Raw genomic sequence first — 23835 nt, 5'->3', positions numbered from 1 at the left:
CTCCCCTGCTCTCCAGGGTCTCAAGCTGAGGTTTTTCATGCCTATTTGCCTGGACCCTTTTTAGTTGAAGATGCTGGGGATTGAACCTGGGACCTTCTGCTTCCCAAGCAGATGCTCTACCACTGAGCCACCGTCCCTCCCCTGCTCTCCAGGGTCTCAAGCTGAGGTTTTTCACGCCTACTTGCCTGGATCCTTTTATTTGGAGATGCCAGGGATTGAACCTGGGACCTTCTGCTTCCCAAGCAGATGCTCTACCACTGAGCCACCGTCCCTCCCCAGAAGCACTCTGTACATACTCAGAGTGGCTACTGGGTCGTGATGTCTGTCTCTTTGTGGAGGAGAAGAGTGCTGCAAAATATGTTTTTTTAAAAAAATAATGCGGTGGGAGGTGGGGAAGGAAAGAGTTCCTTTATTTAGAAATACTGAATACCAGGCCTCATTTTGGACAGGAATGGCACTTCGGAACCTCTACATTTTATTGTGCTTTCTTTTCTACTCCCCCCCCCCCGCCAAATACTTGCTTCTGGGCTCAATTGTTCAAACCCCCTGTGAGAATTTCGCTGAACTCTAAGATTTGACATTTTCTAATATTTTTCCACACACAAAAAATGGGAGAATAACCAAAACATATCAAGCAGACAGATGGAATCTTCCTCATCCCACTGTGGAAGAAGGAAAGGAAAACAGACAGACAGACAGACAGACAGACAGACAGACAGACAGACAGACAGACAGACAGACAGACAGACAGACAGACAGACAGACAGACAGACAGACAGACAGACAGACAGATAGATAGATAGATAGATAGATAGATAGATAGATAGATAGATAGATAGATAGATAGATAGAGGATTTATATCCCGCCCTACACTCTGCCCCGTGGCACAGAGTGGTAAAGCAGCAGTACTGCAGTACTGTGGTCTGAACTCTCTGCTCACAACCTGAGTTCGATTCTGGTGGAAGCTGGATTCAGGTAGCCGGCCCAAGGTTGACTCAGCCTTCCATCCTTCCGAGGTCGGTAAAATGAGTCCCCAGCTTGCTTGGGGGGAAGTGTAAAAGACTGGGGAAGGCAATGGCAAACCACCCCGTAAAAAATCTGCCGTGAAAACGTTGTGAAAGCAACGTCACCCCAGAGTTGGAAACGACTGGTGCTTGCACAGGGGACCTTTCCTATACTCTGAATCTCAGAGCAATTCACAATCTCCTTTACCTCCCCACCACCACCACAACAGACACCCTGTGAGGTGGTTGGGGCTGAGAGGGCTCTGACAGCAGCTGCCCTTTCAAGGACAACTCCTAGGAGAGCTATGGCTGACCCAAGGCTATTCCAGCAGGTGCAAGTGGAAGATTGGAGAATCCAACCTGGTTCTCCCAGATAAGAGTCCACACACTTAACCACTGCACCAAACTGGCTCTCAGGAGAAAGGAATTTAAAAAGTATGACCGAGTAAGGTTTTATTACGGAAATTACAATTCAAGAAGCATTTTAAGGTAGATGCTGAGCCAATATCATTTAGTACACCTTCTGGTGATGTCTCAGGAGTGTGTGGAATATGCAAATGAGTGATGCGCTAATGAACTTCAGCACTTCTTATTTTACAAAATGACCCCTGCTGAACACTATACCGCAGGGGTAGCCAATGGTAGCTCTCCAGATGTTTTTTTACCTACAACTCCCATCAGCCCCAGCCAGCATGGCCAATGGCTGGGGCTGATGGGAGTTGTAGGCAAAAAAAAAAATCTAGAGAGCTACCGTTGGCCACCCCAGCTATACTGTATTGCATATATCGGAATAAAACTCCCCCCCCCCGCACGATTTTTTTTGTCTTTTGTTCTGCCTGTTTCTTTGACCACAGGTACTCCAGCAAAAGAAGGAAGGGGGGAGCTGGTGTTGAAATGAGCCCTGTGACCGGTAGAGCCCTCTCTTGACCAGTCTCGTCAGATCTCAGAAGCTAAGCGGGGTCAACCTTGGTTGGCGCTGCGATGGGAGACCCCCAAAGAAGGCTAGAGTCACAACGCAGAGTCAGGCAATGGCCAAACCACCTCTGGTTATCTCTCTCCTTGAAGACCCCGTGGGGCAACTGTAAGTCAGCTGCGATGTGGTGGGCCTTTCCACCATCATCGTGCAGAAGATGAAAATGATGAAGAAGAAAATGATGATGAAGACGATGAAGAAGATGAAAATGATGAAGATGATGATGTTGAAGAAAATGGTGACAAGATGAAGTTGAAGATGATGAAGAAGATGAAGAAGAAAATGAAGAAAAAGAAAATGATGATGAAGATGAAGAAAAAATGAAGAAAAGGAAAATGATGAAGAAAAAGATGAAATTGATGATGATGAAGAAGAAAATGATGATGATGATGAAGAAGAAAAAAATTATGAAGAAAAAATGATGAAGAAAAAGATAATGATGATGAAGAAGAAAATGATGATGATGAAAATGATGAAGAAGAAAAAATGATGAAGAAAAAGAAAATGATGAAGATGGAAATGATGATGAAGAAAAAATGATGATGATGAAGAAGATGAAGATTATGAAGAAGAAAATGAAGAAGAAAATGAAGAAAAAATGATGAAGAAAAAGAAAATGATGATGAAGATGAAAATGAAAATGATGAAAAAGAAAATGATGAAAAAGTTGAAAATAATGAAGATGAAAATGATGAAGAAGATGATGGTGATGATGATATTGGATTTATATCCTGCCCTCCACTCTAAATCTCAGAGTGGCTCACAATCTCCTTTACCTCCCCCCCCCCAAACACACACACAACAGACACCCTGTGAGGATGGGTGGGGCTGAGAGAGCTCTCCCAGAAGCTGCCCTTTCAAGAACAGCTCTGCCAGAGCTATGGCTGACCCAAGGCCATTCCAGCAGCTGCAAGTGAAGGAGTGGGGAATCAAACCCGCTTCTCCCAGGTAAGAATCCTGCGCACTTAACCACAACACCAAACTGGCCAGTTCACATTTTTGCTACCAGCCAGAAAATCCCCCGAATTTCAGATGAGAGACATGCTCCAATTTTGGCCTCGTCGTACCCACAGAAAGCAATCCCTTCCCCCCATACAAACACACAGACCCAGGCTATGAAGGCAGCGGGCGTGTTAGGACAGCAGTTTCAACCCCAGACGGTCTGTTGCAAGGAAGTTCTTTTGCAAAAAACAAAAAAGTTTCTCTCTGCAAACATTCAAAACATGCGCCCGTGCCAAAAGCAGTGAGTCATAATCCCAGCACCACCTAACTACAGCTATGCGCGAAGGCGTTTTTGTCAGGGGCGTGAAACCTTGCTTCGTATCCAGATCTGCTCTCCTGTTTGAAATGGGCCACCGGATTTCGTTCCAGCAGTTTTAGAGATGGATGGTCCAGCCTGCCTGATTTTATCAGATCTTGGAAACTAAGCATGGTCATCAAAGATTTCAGGTTTTCACGGCTGGTAACATCATTACGGTTTGTAGAATCTTTCGGGATCAAGTGCCGTGTTCTACTGGAGAAACAGCCAGTTTTCTTATCACTACCCTTCCAGGAAGCCCCACCAAACAATGGGCACATCCACAAACCCATTGCCCTTTCATCACACCCCCTCCAGCCTAGAAATAGCAGCTCTCCAACAGCCCTGGCCTCACTCAATGCACAGCAGCCAAGAAGGTCAGAGCGCCTGCTCCGGCTGCAACGCCACTGAGGATGTTCTCCGCAGCTGAGAACGAAAAGTCTGGAAGGAAAACTTTCTCCAGTAGAACACGGCACTTGAGCCCGAAAGATTCTACAAACCCTAATAAGCATGGTCAATCCTGGATGGGAGACCACCGAGGAAGTCCAGGGTCGCTCTGCAGAGGCAGGCAATGGGAAACCACCTCTGAAATCTCTTGCCTTAACCTGGATAGCTCAGGCTTGCCCGACCTCATCAGATCTGGGAAGCGAAGCAGGGTCAGCCCTCGTTGGTACTTGGGCGGGAGACCACCAAGGAAGTTCAAGGTTGCTACGCAGAGGCAGGTAATAGCCAGCCACCTCTGAACGTCTCTTGCCTCGATCTGGATGGCCCAAGCTAGCTCCATCTCATCATAGCTCAGAAGCTAATGAGAGTCAGCCCTGGTTGGAGACCACCAAGGAAGTTCAGGGTTGCTACGCAGAGGCAGGCAATGGCAAAACCACCTCTGAACGTCTCTTGCCTTGACCTGGACGGTCCAAGCTAGCTCCATCTCATCACATCTTAGAAGCTGAGCAGGTCTGTCCCTGGTTGGGACTTGGATGGGAGACCACCAAGGAAGTTCAAGGTTGCTATGCAGAGGCAGGCAATGGCCAGCCACCTCTGAACATCTCTTGCCTTGATCTGGATGGCCCAAGCTAACTCCATCTTATCCCATCTTAGAAGCTAAGCAGGTTTGCCCCTGGTTGGGACTTGGATGGGAGACCACCGAAAATGACCAGGGTTGCTACGCAGAGGCAGACAATGGCAAACCACCTCTGTGCGTCTCTTGCCTTGAAAACCCTATGGGACCACCGTCAGCTGTGATGGTGGCAGCTCCCACCACGGCCAGTTCTTGAGATAGATTTATATAGTTTGGTGTAGTGGTGAAGTGTGTGGACTCTTCTCTGGGAGAACCGGGTTTGATTCCCCACTCCTCCATTTGCACCTGCTGGAATGGCCTTGGGTCAGCCATAGCTCTTGCAGAGGTTGTCCTTGAAAGGGCAGCTGCTGGGAGAGCCCTCTCCAGCCCCACCCACCTCACAGGGTGTCTGTTGTGCGGGAGGAAGGTAAAGGAGATTGTGAGCCACTCTGAGACTCCTCGGAGTGGAGGGCGGGATATAAATCCAAGATCTTCGTCTACCTCACAGGGGGTCTGTTGTGGGGGAGGAAGAGAAAGGGGATTGTGAGCCACTCTGAGACTCTTTGGAGTGGAGGGCGGGATATAAATCCAAGATCTCCGTCTACCTCACAGGGGGTCTGTTGTGGGGGAGGAAGAGAAAGGAGATTGTGAGCCGCTCTGCGACTCTTTGGAGTGGAGGACGGGATATAAATCCAAGATCTTCGTCTACCTCACAGGGGGTCTGTTGTGGGGGAGGAAGGGAAAGGAGATTGTAGGCCGCTCTGAGACTCTTCGGAGTGGAGGGCGGGATATAAATCCAATATCTTCATCTACCTCACAAGGTGTCTGTTGTGGGGGAGGAAGGGAAAGGAGATTGTGAGCCGCTCTGAGACTCTTTGGAGTGGAGGGCGGGATATAAATCCAATACCTTCATCTACCTCACAGGGTGTCTGTTGTGGGGGGGAGGAAGGGAAAGGAGATTGTGAGCCGCTCTGAGACTCTTCGGAGTGGAGGGCGGGATATAAATCCAATATCTTCATCTACCTCACAGGGTGTCTGTTGTGGGGGGGAGGAAGGGAAAGGAGATTGTGAGCCACTCTGAGACTCTTCGGAGTGAAGGGCGGGATATAAATCCAATATCTTCTATCTTCTTCTTCGCTCGCACACCCCTGCCTCCTGTCTGCACATTCATGAGTTCATTAAGCAGTTCTGCTGACCAGCCCAAGATCTAGACTGGCAGAAGGAAGCAGCTCTTTACGCAACACACAATTACCTGCGGACACACGCGCTCCCTGTCCCAAGGCAGCCTCTGGTACTGACAGCTGTTCCAATGGATCGGCCACAGTGCTATGGGCTGTGACCTTCCAACCAACTTCCAAGAACCCCTTTCAGCCTCCCAGGGTTGAAGAATTGGAATTCTAGCTATTGGAGATGCCCGGCATTTCAGACCTGGGTGATATTCGCCATTTGAAATGAAAAGCTAATGCCTCAGCGCCCTCTTCTGGTAGGGCTCAGAAACTGCAGGGGCACAAAATACCAGTTGTGGGGAAAGGTTGAGACACACACTTGGGAACGCACCCTTTAGAGCCTGTTTGGTGTCCTGGTTAAGGGTGCGGACTCTTATCTGGGAGAACCAGGTTTGATTAGCCTGGAGAGGAGGCGGCTGAGAGGTGATAGGATCACCATCTTCAAGTCCTTGAAAGGCTGTCCTATAGAGGATGGGGTGGAATTGTTTTCTTTGGCCCCAGAAGGTAGGACCAGAACTAATGGGTTGAAATTAAAGCAGAAGAGGTTCCGGCTCAACATTAGGAAGAACTTCCTGACCGTTAGAGCGGTTCCTCAGTGGAACAGGCTTCCTCGGGAGGTGGTGGGCTCTCCTTCCTTGGAGGTTCTTAAACAGAGGCTAGATGGTCACCTGACAGCAATGAGGATCCTGTGAATTTAGGGGGAGGTGTCTGTGAGTTTAGAGCTGTTCCTCAGTGCAACAGGCTTCCTCCTCAAGAGGTGGTGGGCTCTCCTTCCTTGGAGGTTCTTAAACAGAGGCTAGATGGTCACCTGACAGCAGTGAAGATCCTGTGAATTTAGGGGGAGGTGTTTGTGAGTTTAGAGCTGTTCCTCAGTGCAACAGGCTTCCTTGGGAGGTGGTGGGCTCTCCTTCCTTGGAGGTTCTTAAACAGAGGCTAGATGGTCACCTGACAGCAATGAGGATCCTGTGAATTTAGGGGGAGGTGTCTGTGAGTTTAGAGCGGTTCCTCAGTGGAACAGGCTTCCTCCTCGGGAGGTGGTGTGCTCTCCTTCCTTGGAGGTTTTTCAATAGAGGCTAGATGGCCATCTGACAGCAGTGAAGATCCTGTGAATTTAGGGGGAGGAATATGTGAGTTTAGAGCGGTTCCTCAGTGGAACAGGCTTCCTCGGGAGGTGGTGGGCTCTCCTTCCTTGGAGGTTCTTAAACAGAGGCTAGAGGGCCATATGACAGCAATGAGGATCCTATGAATTTAAAGGAAGTGTTTGTGAGTTTCCTGCATTGTGTAGGAGGTTAGACTAGATGACCCTAGAGGTACCTTCCAACTCTATGATTCTATGATTCCCCGCTCCTCCGTTTGCAGCTGCTGGAAAGGCCTTGGGTCAGCCATAGCTATCTCAGGAGTTGTCCTTGAAAGGGCAGTTGCTGTGAGAGCCCTCTCAGCCACACCTACATCACAGGATGTCTGTTGTGGAGAAGATGATACAGGAGATTGTAAGCCGCTCTGAGTCTCTGATTCATAGAGAAAGGCGGGGTATAAATCTGCAGTCTTCTTCGTCTTCCACAACTCCGAGTCTTTACCTGCATTCTCTCTGCAGTTCTTATGCCAATTGTGTAAGGGCGTGGCCTAATATAAAAAGGAGCTCCTGCTATACTACTGCACTACTTACTACTGCACTACAGATCAGGAAACAGTGGAAGCAAGCGGTTTGCTTTTAGCAGCGGGGCACCTAGTGAGATCATGGTTAAGGTGAGATTTGAACTAGGGACTCTTCAGAACGCAAAACTGTTGGAGACTGTGACTCTGCATGCAAAAGGATTTGGGAGGGAAAGGACTAAGAAATTCTCTCAATCTGTCACACTTGGTTCCACCCACTAATAAGAGCCAGTTTGGTGTAGTGGTTAAGTCTGCGGAATCTTATCTGGGAGAACCGGGTTTGATTCCTCACTCCTCCACTTGCACCTGCTGGAATGGCCTTGGGTTAGCCATAGCTCTGGCAGAGGTTGTCCTTGAAAGGGCAGCTGCTGTGAGAGCCCTCTCCAGCCCCACCCACCTCACAGGGTGTCAGTTGTGGGGGAGGAAGGGAAAGGAGATTGTGAGCCACTCTGAGTGGAGGGTGGAATATAAATCCAGTATCATCATCATCGTCCTACTCCTTCACTTACAGCTGCTGGAGTGGCCTTGGGTCAGCCATAGCTCTGGCAGAGCTGTCCTTGAAAGGGCAGCTTCTGGGAGAGCTCTCTCAGCTCCACCTACAGGGTGTCTGTTGTTAGGACCAGCCCGAGCCCTTCCGGTGCCCCTAGGCAGGGCAGCACAGCTCGGCCCCCGAGACCGCGGGCCTGCTGCCTGCTCGCGAGCAGTGTTCCCTCTAAGCTGAGTTAGTGTGAGCCAGCTCACAGGTTTTTAGCCTCCAGCTCACACATTTTTGTCTTCGCCCCGAGCACACTAATTTATGCCGGAGCTCACAACTTTAATAGGAGTTGCTTACAACTTGAATGCCGGCAGTTCACAAAATAGAATTTTCGCTCACAAGACTCTGCAGCTTAGAGGGAACATTGCTTGCGAGGAGCCTCGCGCCTGCTGTCCCAAAGGCAGGCACCTCCAGGCAGGTGTCCCCCCTCGCTCGTGCTCCCCCCCCCGCCCGCACTCGTCGGGAGGACGCCCAGCTTCGAGGTCTGCATGTTTTGAAGGAACCTCTGGGGGAAGTTTCTTCCCCCTCCTTTCTGACATGGCTCGGGGCTTCGCGGCAAGCTTATCGGAGCTGGGCGGGAGCTGGTGGCTACAGCGGCAGGGCGAGCTTGCGGGGGGGGGCAGGCGGGAGGGAGGTGATGGTGGCGGGGGGGGAGGGAGTTGTCTTGTGCAGGGGGGGAAGCCCAATTCGTCACCCCCTCCCTCCCAGCGCTCTAGGCAACTGTCTAGTGGAGGAGCAGGCCCTGTCTTTTGTGGGGGAGGGGGAAGGGAAAGGAGACTGTGACCGCTTTGAGACTCTGAGATTCAGAGTGGAGGGTGGGACAGAAATATCTTCATCATGGGTTAGATGTTGAGCCTCTTTGGTCCTTCTGTTCCACCTTCTGTAGCAGCCTTTTTGGCACCAGGGACTGGTTTGATGGAAGACAATTTCCCCACAATTTCCAGTTTTCCCACAGGCCGGGGGGGAAGGGATGGTTTCAGGATGAGACAATTGTGCACTTTTACTTCTATTATTATATTGCAATATACGACGAAATAATTAGAGCCAGTTTGGTGTAGTGGTTAAGTGTGCGGACTCCTATCTGGGAGAACCGGGTTTGATCCCCCACTCCTTCGCTTGTAGTTGCTGGAATGGCCTTGGGTCAGCCAGAGCTCTGGCAGAGGTCGTCCTTGAAAGGGCAGCTGCTGTGGGAGCCCTCTGCAGCCCCACCCACCTCACAGGGTGTCTGTTTTGGGGGAGGAAGGGAAAGGAGATTGTAGGCCGCTCTGAGACTGTCCTTGGAAGGACAGCTGCTGTGAGAGCCCTCTCAGCCCCACCCACCTCACAGGGTGTCTGTTGTGGGGGAGGAAGGGAAAGGAGATTGTAGGCCGCTCTGAGACTCTGTCCTTGAAAGGGCAGCTTCTGGGAGAGCTCTCTCAGCCCCACCCACCTCACAGGGTGTCTGTTGTGGAGGAAGAAGATAAATGAGATTGTAGGCTGCTATGAGACTGTCCTTGAAAGGGCAGCTGCTGTGAGAGCCCTCTCAGCCCCACCCTCCTCACAGGGTGTCTGTTGTGGGGGAGGAAGGGAAAGGAGATTGTAGGTTGCTCTGAGACTGTCCTTGAAAGGGCAGCTGCTGTGAGAACCCTCTCAGCCCCACCCTCCTCACAGGGTGTCTGTTGTGGGGGAGGAAGGGAAAGGAGATTGTAGGCCACTCTGAAACTCTGTCCTTGAAAGGGCAGCTTCTGGGAGAGCTCTCTCACCCCCGCCCACCTCACAGGGTGTCTGTTGTGGGGAAAGAAGATAAAGGAGATTGTGAGCCACTCTGAGACTGAGAATTGGGAGTGGAGGGTGGGATATAAATCCAATATCATCATCATCATCTTCTTAAGCGGAAATGGAAATGGAAAAAAAAAACCCCAGCCGTGAACCATCGTCTTGAAAATACGTTTAATGTCTAATTGTATACAAAAAGTGACAGCATTTCTCAAAAAAATATCAAATCCTTTATTTAAAGCCTCTTCACTACCATCATACGGCAAATATTTTTTTTTTTGTCGTCATCTAAAAAGGAACAAAACCAAAATACAGCAGCGTGTGATACGGGGCTGCATCCTACCGGTCTGCGCCAGTTAACGGCTCAGCCTTCCGCCGACGCTAGGGGCGGAAGGTTGGCGCCGTTCCGCAGAGCGGTGGGACAGCGCCCACGGTCGATGCTTCGGAACCTGTGATTGCTTAATTTCTCCATATTGTAAACAAAGGCAGCGAACGTCCATCGTAGAAGCACAAGCCAAAATTAAAAGAACAACCCCAAAACGTCTCGGCGGGCTTTTTTTTTTCTCTTATCAACTCACAAAGAACACGATAGGAACAACACACATTCCGCCGCACAACAAGCGTCGGAGACCCGAGGTCGCTCACGCCGCAAGACGGAAGGCTCAAAGCGTTTTACTACACAGCATTTAAAACAACAACTTGCTTTTTTCTTTTTTTAAGACGGGAAGAGGAGCTTCCGCTTCTACGGGGCTGGCCTCTCTCACAAGATCGGAAGGGGAAAGAAACTGAAGCGGTTCTCCTGACATCAAGGGGACGATACACGGCAAACACCCAGGGATGAAAATGACCCACTTTTAGCCCCGATTTTCCTATGATATATCTGCTCCAGGTTCTTATGTTTTGGGGACAGAGTTTCCAAGAAGGAAAGGAAAAGAAAGGTCCCCTGCGCAAGCACCAGTTGTTTCCGACTCTGAGGTGACGTTGCTTTCACAACGTTTTCGCGGCAGACTTTTTACGGGGTGGTTTGCCCTTGCCTTCCCCAGTCATCTACCCTTCCCCTCCCAGCAAGCTGGGGACTCATTTTACTGACCTCGGAAGGATGGAAGGCTGAGTCAACCTTGAGCCGGTGACCTGAAAACCCAGCTTCCGCCGGGGATCGAACTCAGGTCATGAGCAGAGTTTAGGACCGCAGCACCGCAGCTTTAACAAGAGTCGAGCCCATTAAATATATCTGGACTCGCCACCGTCCTCTCCTGCCGTCTTCAAGGACAGCCGGACAAGAAACTGAAATGCCTCTTCTTTCAAACTGCTCGGGGCTTCCCGATATCCTAAAAGTGTCGTTCACGTGACTTGACAGCCATATTCCTGTGCAAACAAGAGGCTGGGTGTGCAGCGATCCCATGCTGAGAAAAGGCTCCGGAGTGGAGCGCTGGGTGCGTGACTCAGCCTCAGAACCTCACTCATCGGTTCAAAGCAAATGCACGGCGTGTGCGACACCAGGGACTTCCAGAAGCCAGAGAAGAGAACGAGATTCACAGTGGGGAGAAATTAGGGCCGCCAAGTCAAGTTCGAAAAATATCTGGGGACTTTGGGAGGTGGAGCCAGAAGCAAGGGTGTGACAAGCAGAACTGAACTCCAAACGGAGTTCTAGGCATCACACTGAAAGGGACCGTACACCTTTTAAATGCCTTCCCTCCACTGGAAATAACGAAGGCTAGGGGCACCTGCTTTGGGGGCTCACAGAACTGGATCCCCCGGTCCAATCTTTTTGAAACTTGGAGGATGTTTTGAGGAGAGGCGCTGGATGCTATGCGGAAAATTTGGTGCCTCTACCTCAAAAAACAGCCTCCCCCAAGGCCCAGATACCAGAGGATCAATTATCCACTTTACCCTACGGGAATCTGTCTCCATAGGGAATAACAGAGTTGCCAGCAGACATTTCCCTCCCTCCCCCTGGCTTTCTAATGGCCCTGAAGCGGGGGGAGGGCCTCCAAACCGGGGGGATCCCCTGCCCCCACCTGGGGATTGGCAACCCTAGGAGACACACAGCCAAGGAAGAAAAGTACGGTTCAGAGATCAGGACCAGTGGTCCCCGTCAGCTGAGTTAGCATGAGCTAGCTCACAGATTTTCAGCTTCCAGCTTACACCTTTTTCGTCTGAGATCAGGAAAGATGGCCCCCCGGAACGCCATAAGTGATGCAGCCGCTCACAACTTTCATGTCGGGAGCTCACGAAGTAGAATTTTGGCTCGCAAGACTCTGCAGCTGAGAGAGAACATTGATCAAACATATTAGCCTTGCTCGGCTTCTTGCAGCGGGGCGGGAGAAACGGGAGGGAAGTGTTTACCCGGCACTGACCGCACAATGAGCAACAGCCGGGAGTCGCCTGGGACCGCCGCACAACCGCGTTCTACAACACAGTCGCGGCCGCTGCGCTCGCTACTCCAGGTAAGCACATTTCCCAAAACGCGTGTTCAAAACGCTGGGGAAATGCGATATCCCCGCAAGAGAGGCGGCAACCACAACGGGAGGCGTGCAGACGGCGTGCGAGGGACACAAAGCGGCGTGTGTGAAACGGGTACAAACGCCAACACGGCAGGAAGGTCCTTCTATTCACTTGTACGCTCGCCCCTCCGCCCCCGCTTCCAGAAGCCGCTCTAAAGCTTGAGATAAATCCAAACTTCCGCAACTCCGAAGGCGGAGGTTTCCGTGGCATTCTGCTGTTGCCATGCAGCTGACACCAGGGAACAGAAAGGTTTGTTCTCGGCGATTCCCTAAAGGCAGCTCCCCGAGAGCCAATTGTCCGGGTGACTGAAAACCACCTGCAGGCGACCAGACTGAAGTTTCTTTACAGTACACACAGGCCTATTTTTGTAGCAGGAACTCCTTTGCATATTAGGCCACACACCCCTGCTGTAGCCAATCCACCCTAGAGTTTACAGGGCTCTTTGTACAGGGCCTACTGTAAGCTTCAGGAGGATTGGCTACATCAGGGGGGCATGGCCTAACACGCAAAGGAGATCCTGCTACTAAAAAAGCCCTGAGTATACCTCCTTATATATCAGGGGCTGGGAAGACGGTGTCGTAACCAGGGTTTTTTTTAGCAGGAACCCCTTTGCATATTAGGCCACACGACCCTGATGTAACCAATCCCCCAAGAGCTCACAGGGCTCTTCATACAGAGCCAGTCTGGTGTAGTGGTTAAGTGTTTGATTCCCCCCTCCTCCACTTGCACCTGCTGGAATGGCCTTGAGGCAGCCATAGCTCTGGCAGAGGTTGTCCTTGAAAGGGCAGCTGCTGTGAGAGCCCTCTCAGCGCCACCCACCTCACAGGGTGTCTGTTGTGGGGGAGGAAGGGAAAGGAGATTGTGAGCTGCTCTGAGACTCTTCGGAGTGGAAGGCGGGATATAAATCCAATATCTTCATCTACCTCACAGGGTGTCTGTTGTGGGGGGAAGGAAGGGAAAGGAGATTGTGACCCTCTCTGAGACTCTTCAGAGTGGAGGGCGGGATATAAATCCAGTATCTTCATCTACCTCACAGGGGGTCTGTTGTGGGGGAGGAAGGGAAAGGAGATTGTGAGCCGCTCTGAGACTCTTCGGAGTGGAGGGCGGGATATAAATCCAATATCTTCATCTACCTCACAGGGTGTCTGTTGTGGGGGAAGAAGGGAAAGGAGATTGTGAGCCGCTCTGAGACTCTTCGGAGTGGAGGGCGGGATATAAATCCAGTATCTTCATCTACCTCACAGGGTGTCTGTTGTGGGGGAGGAAGGGAAAGGAGATTGTGAGCCGCTCTGAGACTCTTCGGAGTGGAGGGCGGGATATAAATCCAATATCTTCATCTACCTCACAGGGTGTCTGTTGTGGGGGAGGAAGGGAAAGGAGATTGTGAGCCGCTCTGAGACTCTTCGGAGTGGAGGGCGGGATATAAATCCAATATCATCATCTTCTTCTGCTGTAAGCTCCAAGAGGACTGGCTACATCAGGGGTGTAGGGCCTAATAGGCAAAGGGGTTCCTGCTACAAAAAAAAGCCCTAATATTTTGGCCTCTTGCCTCCTGTCCTTTTACTTTATGGGCTGTTCACACAACACCTGCCCAACTTTTATAAAACGCCCTCAAAACTACGGGTCGCTAAACTGCGGGCTTATTTGCAAGGCTGCAAAAACTAGACTGCCGATCCGGACCAGAACACATTTCGTTTTTGACGGCGTCCTGGAGGCTCCGCGAAGGCTCCGCTTCAATCTGAAATTCGGCCTCCCGATGACGCCGAAAAGCGAGCCAAAAAAAAAGAGACATGCAACGCAAATCTTGCAGCTGCAACAGCAGCCGAAGGTTTGCCAAGCACGGCAGATTCGAACTCAAAGCCACCTGAGACCAGACAGGAGAAACCCCGCGACGCAAGTAAGGCTTCCTACCAGCAGACCTAAAGACATCTCTGCTCCCTCTATTCATGCTGGATTAGACCTTCCGGCATAGTTTAGAACACTCCAAGGTTAGGAGCGGTGTTCCCGCGAAGCTGAGTTAGCGTGAGCTAGCTCGCAGGTCTTTAGCCTCCAGCTGGCACCTTTTTTTGCGTTAGCTCAGAAAAAACGGCCCCAGAGCACACTAATCGATGCAGCAGCTCGCTATTCGAATGCCAGCAGCTCACAATGTAGAATTTTTGCTCACAAGACCCTGCAGCTTAAGAGGGAACACCGGCTAGGAGTAAAACAGACACCGCGTTTTGCGGAACTCCCAACGTGACGATCGCTCGTTTCCGAAATGAGGCTGCGGTTCTGGTGAAGTACGGATGCTTCCGGCCTCCTCGCCCGCTCCTGAGTAGAATTCAAAGGACAGATTACAGGAGCGGAGGCAAAAAACAGGACGTCGGTCAAATTTAAAGCGCAAATAGGTTTAAATCCAGGTTGAAAAGCAAGCCATCTCAGAAGAAGAACCCGACAGTATCGGTTGACAGATGTTCCTCTCCAGCAAACGTTCTCCGATTGCCTCAATGGCCCCCTGATCCCGGGTCTGCCTTGCATGTCGGAACTGAGTATAAAGTATCCAAACCACTGTTCTCTCTAAGCTGAGTTAGCGTGAGCTAGCTCACAGATTTTTAGCTTCCAGCTCACCTGTTTTCATCTTGGCTCGGGGAGGATGACCCCAGAGCACAATAAATCTACGCAGGAGCTCACAACTTTAATGCCGGCAGCTCACAAAGTGGACTTTTTGCTCGCGAGACTCTGCAGCTTAGAGAAAACATGGATCCAAACCCCTCTCTGCAAGAACCCCCCCTCCCCAAACCAGGAAAAGCTGAGCCCAATTATGTAAAACCACCCCCTCCCACCCTGCTTCAGATTTCATCTACTTTGCTTCTCTTGAACAGGTCAAATCACTGCAGCGCGTGTCGCGCGCGTTTCTCCAAAGAACTCCTCTCAAAGATGTTGGATTTATGGAAACGAAGAAGCTAAACGCAGCTTAGGAGCACGGACTGTCCAGTTTGGCAGCTGCCATAAAGTTCAGCGTACAGAGCGGTCGCGGCGACAGGCAGGGGCGAAAGCAAGGACGGCCCCCGGGTTCGATTCCACGGAGCTCCTGATTCACCGAGCAGCTTCCGGTGAACGCAAAAGGCGGGCTTTCCATAGCTGAGCGAGAATAGCAGAGCTGGGGGGCAGTTGGCTTGCTGTTCCCCGTTCGCCTTGACCGACGAGAAGGTTGCTACGCCGGCAGGAGAGAGTTCGGCCGGTGCAGGGTGGCCCCTCCGCACCTCGGCTGGCGCGGGGGAGGCGAGCGTGTTCTTCCGAGACTCCGAAAAAAGGTTACCAAACAAAAGTTTCTCTTACAAGGTCCGTAAATAGTAGGTGCGGGCAGAGACCAGGGACTTCGTTAGCCCGCCTCCAGTTCAACGGTAGGGCTGCAAAACACAGAAGCGGAAACGTCAGTTGCTACAGCACTAAGTGCAAAGTAATGCACACTGGGGCCAAGAATTCCAGCGACAAATACAAGTTGATGGGGTGTGAACTGGCAGAGACTGACCAAGAGAGAGATCTTGGGGTCGTGGTAGATAACTCACTGAAAATGTCAAGACAGTGTGCGATTGCAATAAAAAAGGCCAGCGCCATGCTGGGAATTATTAGGAAGGGAATTGAAAACAAATCAGCCAGTATCATAATGCCCCTGTATAAATCGATGGTGCAGTCTCATTTGGAGTACTGTGTGCAATTCTGGTCACTGCACCTCAAAAAGGATATTATAGCATTGGAGAAAGTGCAGAAAAGGGCAACTAGAATGATTAAAGGGCTGGAACACTTTCCCTATGAAGAAAGGTTGAAACACTTAGGGCTCTTTAGCTTGGAGAAACGTCGACTGCGGGGTGACATGATAGAGGTTTACAAGATAATGCATGGGATGGAGAAAGTAGAGAAAGAAGTACTTTTATCCCTTTCTCACAATACAAGAACTCGTGGGCATTCGATGAAATTGCTGAGCAGACAGGTTAAAACGGATAAAAGGAAGTACTTCTTCACCCAAAGGGTGATTAACATGTGGAATTCACCGCCACAGAAGGTGGTGGCAGCCACAAGCATAGCCACCTTCAAGAGGGGGTTAGATAAAAATATGGAGCAGAGGTCCATCAGTGGTTATTAGCCGCAATGTGTGTGTGTGTGTGTGTGTGTGTATATATATATATATTTTGGCCACTGTGTGACACAGAGTGCTGGACTGGGTGGGCCATTGGCCTGATCCAACATGGCTTCTCTTATGTGACACAGTGTTGGACTGGATGGGCCATTGGCCTGATCCAACATGGCTTCTCTTATGCTCTTATGTGACACAGAGTGTTGGACTGGATGGGCCATTGGCCTGATCCAACATGGCTTCTCTTATGTGACACAGTGTTGGACTGGATGGGCCATTGGCCTGATCCAACATGGCTTCTCTTATGCTCTTATGTGACACAGAGTGTTGGACTGGATGGGCCATTGGCCTGATCCAACATGGCTTCTCTTATGTGACACAGTGTTGGACTGGATGGGCCATTGGCCTGATCCAACATGGCTTCTCTTATGCTCTTATGTGACACAGAGTGTTGGACTGGATGGGCCATTGGCCTGATCCAACATGGCTTCTCTTATGTTCTTATGATCGAGACACGCTCCGTTGATGGGGCGAGCGGGTTTGCCGAAAGATCCAACCTCCTCCCCAAACGGCAAGCTTAGTTACTCGTTTTTTTAAAAAAAATCGGCCATTATACGTCACTTGGCTTGCAAGACCTGAGTGAGGCTGTCGGTGACAGGACGTTTTGGAAATCATTCATTCGCAGGACCGCCTTAAGCAGGAAGTGATGTCACGGTCAGGCCTCGGATTCAGCAGGAGCTCACAGGGGCGCAGCTCCTGGACCTTTCTGAAGGTTCCCCCTCTTCCTCCCCACCCACCTACCTTGTCCACTGAAGAGTAGGCGCAGCTGCATAACAATCCCTGGATTAGGAGAGCGGGCAGCCAGCCAGCCCCCAGGGGCTTTGCCACGCCCCCAGCAGCCCTCATTAACCCCTGGAGAAGCCCCCACCCACCCCTTCTCCACTTCTGATGTGATTTTGGGCGGCGGGTGGCTTGCCGGCCTTTTGACTGTGAGGGGTGGTGGCCAAGAAGAGCCCCAGGTGAGTGAGGCCTGATTAGGCTGGTTGGATCTCTAGCTAGCCCAAGCAGGCCTCGCTTGCCCGGGGCTCTCCTTTCTTGCATCGGGTTGCTTTTGGCTGGAGGGAGGGGGAAGCATACGCTAACGACTTATACTAATGAGCTCCTCCACCTATTTTTCTACAAAACCTGGTCATGGTACATAACATACACACAACTATATAAGGGCTCTCACAGCAGCTGCCCTTTCAAGGACAACCTCTGCCAGAGCTCTGGCTGACCCGAGGCCATTCCAGCAGCTGCAAGTGGAGGAGTGGGGAATCAAGCCCGGTTCTCCCACATAAGAGTCGACCCGCTTAACCACTACACCAAACTGGCTCTCTAATATTTGGAGATTTTTTTATGTTATGGAAAAGATTTTTTTTATCATAATCAATATAGACGAATCGCTGAGTGTAATTCTGACTTTCCGGCCATTTGGTCGCCCTCGTTAAATTCTAGGATTTTCATGAATAATGTACCAAGTCATGTATATCCCATAAAAAAGGTAAAGGTAGTCCCCCTGTGCAAGCACCAGTCATTTCCGACTCTGGGGTGACGTTGCTTTCACAACGTTTTCACGGCAGATTTTTTACGGGGTGGTTTGCCCTTGCCTTCCCCAGTCCTCTACACTTCCCCCCAGCAAGCTGGGGACTCCTTTGACCGACCTCGGACGGATGGAAGGCTGAGTCAACCTTGAGCCGGCTACCTGAACCCAACTTCTGCCGGGATCAAACTCAGGTTGTGAGCGGAGCTTAGGACTGCAGTACTGCAGCTTTAACGCTCTGTGCCACGGGGCTCTGTATATCCCATAGATCTGCTGCAACTGTTTTGTGCCTACCCACAATGCACTTATTAGGGTTTGTAGAATCTTTCGGGCTTCAGTGCCGTGTTCTACTGGAGAAAGTTTTTCTTCCAAAAATGCACTTGTTAGGAGAATACATTTATAAGAAGATACTGGATTTATATCCCGCCCTCCCTTCCGAAGAGTCTCAGAGCGGCCTGCAATCTCCTTTCCCTTCCTCCCCCACAACAGACACCCTGTGAGGTGGGTGGGGCTGAGAGGGCTCTCACAGCAGCTGCCCTTTCAAGGACAGAGTCTCAGAGCAGCCTACAATCTCCTTTCCCTTCCTCCCCCACAACAGACACCCTGTGAGGTGGGTGGGGCTGAGAGGGCTCTCACAGCAGCTGCCCTTTCAAGGACAGAGTCTCAGAGCAGCCTACAATCTCCTTTCCCTTCCTCCCCCACAACAGACACCCTGTGAGGTGGGTGGGGCTGGAGAGGGCTTTCCCAGCAGCTGCCCTTTCAAGGACAGAGTGTAAGAGTGGCCTACAATCTCCTTTCCCTTCCTCCCCCACAACAGACACCCTGTGAGGTGGGTGGAGCGGAGAGGGCTCTCATAGAAGCTGCCCTTCCAAGGACAGAGTCTCAGAGCAGCCTACAATCTCCTTTCCCTTCCTCCCCCACAACAGACACCCTATGAGGTGGGTGGGGCTGGAGATGGCTCTCACAGCAGCTGCCCTTTCAAGGACAACCGCTGCCAGAGCTATGGCTGACCCAAGGCCATGCTAGCAGGTGCAAGTGGAGGAGTGGGGAATCAAACCCAGTTCTCCCAGATGAGAGTCCGCATACTTAACCACTACACCAAATTGGCTACATGTTATTATTCAAGCTTCCTCCGAGAAAGAGCTCTTCCGCTAGGCTTTTAATTGATCCCGTGGGTGTCCTCTGAAGTCATAGCTTCCCTCCAGCACCCTGCTAGCAAGGTGTTCAAGTTTTTGCTGTCAGCTTCCAGCTTATACACTGCTGCTGTTCTTTTAACATTCAGGATCATAGTCAAAATAATAATCAAAATTATGATCCAACAAAGTCAGCTAGTCACCAACAAACATCCAAATGAACCACAAGAACAAACAGTGCAGAATCAAATTTTTCACCGCATCCCCTCCAACAGAGAGAACTGAAAACATGCTGTTGCCCAGTCTGGTCTGTTGCCAACTAAGAACATAAGAACATAAGAGAAGCCATGTTGGATCAGGCCAGTGGCCCATCCAGTCCAACACTCCATGTCACATAAGAGAAGCCATGTTGGATCAGGCCAATGGCCCATTCAGTCCAACACTGTGTCACATAAGAGCATAAGAGAAGCCATGTTGGATCAGGCCAATGGCCCATTCAGTCCAACACTCTGTGTCACATAAGAACATAAGAGAAGCCATGTTGGATCAGGCCAATGGCCCATCCAGTCCAACACTCTGTGTCACATAAGAGCATAAGAGAAGCCATGTTGGATCAGGCCAACGGCCCATCCAGTCCAACACTCTGCGTCACACAGTGGCAAAATTTTTTATATATATACACACACACTGTGGCTAATAGCCACTGATGGACCTAATAATAATAAAGTTTATTATTATTATTATTATAACTGTGTGATTTATAGTCTTCTGGTTTCACGTGACAGTTCTCTGTATTTCTGATCCTGTTCAATTGGATGTGGTTCATTTTAATGTTGTTTTAATGTCGTGAGCCACCCGGAGCCTGCTCGTGGGACAGGGCGGGGCAGAAATGCAAAAAAAATTATATTAAATTAATTAAAATAATGTTTTAAAAAGGAAGAAGTCGGAAATACTCACGTGAGGCCCACCGGGCATGGATGGAGCTCCGGCCGGTGCTGGCGGCACTTGGTAAGGATTGGGTGGTGTTGGGTACAGTCCGGGAGCCGGGTAGGATCCGGTGGGTGGTGGAAACGGGGCTGGTGGTGAAGGCCCCCAAGGTCCTGGCGGGACAGCACCCCACGGCACTGTCGGCGCGGCCCCTGGTGTCTGGGTAGGAGTGGAATATGGCCCCGGGGGTGGATATGGCATGCTAGGAGCGGGATACTGGCCCCCCACTGTAGGGCCCCACCCCCCGGCGGGCATGGACCCCCACGGTCCAACGCCAGCAGGGGGAGCAGCTGGCTCTGCTGGGCCACCGTACGGCCTGGGAAGCTCTGGGAAGGGCATGCTGGGTGGAGGATACTGCCCTGGCGGGACAGGCCCCGGGGGTGGGTAGGGAGCTCCGGGAGGAGGGCAGGTGGATCCGGGAGGAGGAGGAGGGGGGAACGGAGCGGGGGCTCCGGGGGGCAGGGAAGGATACATTCCTGTGGGGGGAGGTCCGAACGGCACGGTGGAGGCAGACGTGCTGGGAGGCAATCCGGAGGGGGCTGTGGGGGGAGCGCTTGGGGGGCTGCTCCAGGGGTTGGAAGCCGGCCAGGCTTGTGGGGGCTGGCTGGGCTGCTGAGCAGGTTTCGTGGTGCCCAAGGCGGCGTTCTTGGCAGGGGAGTTGTCGGGTAAAGCATCCGCCAGCTTGAAAGCCAAACCAAACCAACAACAAAAAGAAAGAGAAAAGTGAAAACGCAAATGAGACTCCATCACCGCTGAGCACTGTATCATCAATCTACATGTATGTATTTTCTCTGCTGGCAACGGTTCTCTAGACCAGGGGTCCCCAACCTTTCTGAGCCTGTGGACAATTTGGAAATTCTGACCCCCGGGTGGTGGTTGCAACCGCAAAATGGCTGCCATGGATTGGGGAGGGAGGAGGAGGAGGAGGAAAAGGAGAAAGAGGAGAATGAGGAGGAGGAGAAGGGAAAGGAAGAGAGGAAAAGGAGGAGGAGGAAAAAGAAAAGAAGGAGGAGGAAAAGGAGGAAAAGGAAAAGAAAGAGAGGAAGAGGAGGAGGAGGAAAAGGAAAAGAGAGGAAGAGGAGAAGGAGGAAAAAGAAAAGGAGGAGGAAAGGAGAAAGAGAAGAAGGAGGAGATGGAAAAGGAAGAGAGGAAAAGGAGGAGGAAGAAAAAAAAGGAGGAAAAGAAGAATGAGGAGGAGGAGAAGGGAAAGGAAAGGAAGAGAGGAAAAGGAGGAGGAAGAAAAAGAAAAGGAGGAGGAAGAAAAGGAGAAAAAAGAGAAGGAAAAGGAGGAAAAGGAAAAGAAAGAGAGGAAAAGGAGGAAGAAAAAAAGGAGGAGGAAAAGGAGAAGGAAAAGGAAGAGAGGAAAAAGAGGAGGAGGAGGACAAAAAAGAAAAGGAGAAAAAGGAGAAGGAGGAGAAGGAAAAGGAAGAGAGGAGGAGGAGGAAAAAGAGAAAGAAAAGGAAAAATAGAAGGAAAAGGAGGAGTTGATATTGGGTTTATACTCTGCCCTCCACTCTGAATCTCAGAGCAGCTTACAATCTCCTTTTCCTTCCTCCCCCACAACAGACACCCTGAGAGTTAGGTGGGGCTGAGAGAGCGCTCCCAGAAACTGCCTTTTCAAGGACAACTCCTGCGAGAGCTATGGCTGACCCAAGGCCATTCCACCAGGTGCAACTGGAGGAGTGGGGAATCAAACCCGATTCTCCCAGATAAGAGTTCGCACACTGAACCACACCAAACTGGCAGAGCCAACCATAAAATAATCACTGCAAGTGGCAGTCACACACATGAGAAGCTCAAATGCAGGGAATCAGAAAAGAAATGTTAAAGAATGCAGGAGAATAAATTAAGGACTACGGCAGCCACCTGTGCTGACACAGAGTTATTTTATCTGCGCAGCCAATCAGATTCTCCTGCATGAATCAGAACCTCTCCAGGGCAGCAGCCCCACCTGGTGAGCACCAGAGAAAGTGATGGGGGAGCACTCTCTTGCCCTGGGTACCACACTGGCGAACCCTTGTTTAGACCATTTCAATACATTTGTCACTGCAGTGCCTCAGACTGGAGAAACAGGCTCTAAAACAGGGGTGGCCAAACTGTGGCTCAGGAGCTACGTGTGGCTCTTTCACACATATTGCATGGCTCACAAAGCCCCCACTGCGGCCAGTTTGGAGAGGGCATTTGTCTCTTTAAATCACATCTCCAAGTCAAGCCAGACTGTAGCTTGGAGAATGCATTTAAGGACCACCACCACCACTGCAGATTTATACCCTGCTCTTCTCTCTGAATCAGAGCCTCAGAGCAGCTTACAATCTCCTTTACCTTCTTCGCCCTCAACAGAAACCCTGTGAGGTGGGCGAGGCTGAGAGAGCTCTCACAGCAGCTGCTCTTTCAAGGACAGAGTCTAAGAGCGGCTCACAATCTCCTTTACCTTCCTCCCCCACAACAGACACCCTGTGAGGTGGGTGGGGCTGAGAGGGCTCTCACAGCAGCTGCCCTTTCAAGGACAACCTCTGCCAGAGCTATGGCTGACCCAAGGCCATGCTAGCAGGTGCAAGTGGAGGAGTGGGGAATCAAACCCGGTTCTCCCAGATAAGAGTCCACACACTTAACCACTACACCAAACTGGCTCTTAAAGTTGCTTTCTTTCTACGTCTCCCTCTGTCCTCCTCCCCCCATCTATTTGCCTTCCTTTCTTCCTGTACTGTGGCTCTGAAACAGCTAACATTCAAGTATTGTGGCTCTCAAACATCCGGTGTCCCGCAGCTCTCGAACACCTGGTGTGCTGCTGCTCTCAAACATCTGGTGTCCTGCGGCTCTCAAACATCTGATGCCCTGTGGCTCTCAAACATCTGGTGTCCTGCGGATCTCAAACATCTGATGTCCCGCGGCTCTCAAGCATCTGATGTCCCGCGGCTCTCAAGCATCTGGTGTCCCGCGGCTCTCAAGCATCTGGTGTCCTGCGGCTCTCAAACATCTGGCGTCCTGTGGCTCTGCAACATCTGGTGTTTATTTTATGTGACTTTTACTTTAAGCAAGTTTGGCTGCCCCCGTTTTAAGAGAAGGGTGTTTTTTAGAAGTCCCCATGGGACTGCCACTCATGGCTCGTGACCAGAGTTGCGTCACAAGCTGCGCAATCCTGTCTCCAAGTCACTGCTTCTTACTTCCAACGTTTATGAAGCTGCCTTCTACTGAATCAGACCACTGGGTCCATCCAGGTCAGTACTGTCTACTCAGACTGGGAGCCACCTCTCCGAGGTCTTTCACACCACCTATTACCTGGTCCTTCCAACTGGAGATGCTGGGGATTGAACCTGGAGCCTTGTGCACGCCAAGCAGATGCTCTACCACTGAGCCACCATCCCTCCTCTGCTCTCTATAGTCTCCAGCTGAGGTTTTTCACACCTACTTGCCTGGACCCTTTTTAGTTGGAGATGCCGGGGATTGAACCTGGGACCTTCTGCTCACCAAGCAGATGCTCTACCACTGAGCCACAGCCCCTCCTCACTTGACATTTAACTATGCACAGGATCAGGCTCGAATCCAGATCACGGGACACAACATCTGGATTACTTCCCTTTTAGAGTCCCAAAGCTGCGATTTTGGCAGTCGGGTCAGACAACTTACCGAAAACTCGTCAGCAGCTGACATTTTCCTGTAAAAGAGGGGAAAAGAAGCCTGTTTAATTCTAAACTTCAAAAGACAGCATTCATGAGAAGACTGCAGTTTTATACCCCAACTTCTCTCTGAATCAGAAGAGGATGATGATGATATTGGATTTATATCCCACCCTATGCTCTGAATCTCAGAGCGGCTCACAATCTCCTTTCCCTTCCTCCCCCACAACAGACACCCTGTGAGGTAGGTGGGGCTGAGAGAGCTCTCCCAGAAGCTGCCCTTTCAAGGACAACCTCTGCAAGAGCTACGGCTGACCCAAGGCCGTTCCAGCAGCTGCAAGTGGAGGAGTGGGGGAATCAAACCCGGTTCTCCCAAATAAGAGTCCGCACACTTAA

At 50.9% G+C, this 23835-nt stretch overlaps 1 protein-coding gene across 1 annotated transcript; it reads right to left on the bottom strand.

Annotated features, from left to right (window-relative positions):
- Positions 1-15266: 15266 nt before the first annotated feature.
- Positions 15267-23518, bottom strand: MAPK1IP1L (mitogen-activated protein kinase 1 interacting protein 1 like). The gene is made up of 3 exons (XM_060261840.1): positions 23450-23518; positions 19793-20503; positions 15267-15395 (listed from the first exon to the last, which is right to left on the bottom strand). Exons 1-3 carry the CDS (start codon positions 23471-23473, stop codon positions 15384-15386), a joined length of 747 nt encoding a protein of 248 aa, XP_060117823.1. The 5' UTR covers positions 23474-23518; the 3' UTR covers positions 15267-15383.
- Positions 23519-23835: the final 317 nt, after the last annotated feature.

The sequence above is a fragment of the Heteronotia binoei genome, chromosome 21 (genome assembly GCF_032191835.1).
Source record: "Heteronotia binoei isolate CCM8104 ecotype False Entrance Well chromosome 21, APGP_CSIRO_Hbin_v1, whole genome shotgun sequence".
NCBI classification, from domain to species: domain Eukaryota; kingdom Metazoa; phylum Chordata; class Lepidosauria; order Squamata; family Gekkonidae; genus Heteronotia; species Heteronotia binoei.
Note: the sequence above shows the minus strand (reverse complement) of the source record. Positions and strands in the feature narration are given on the sequence as shown.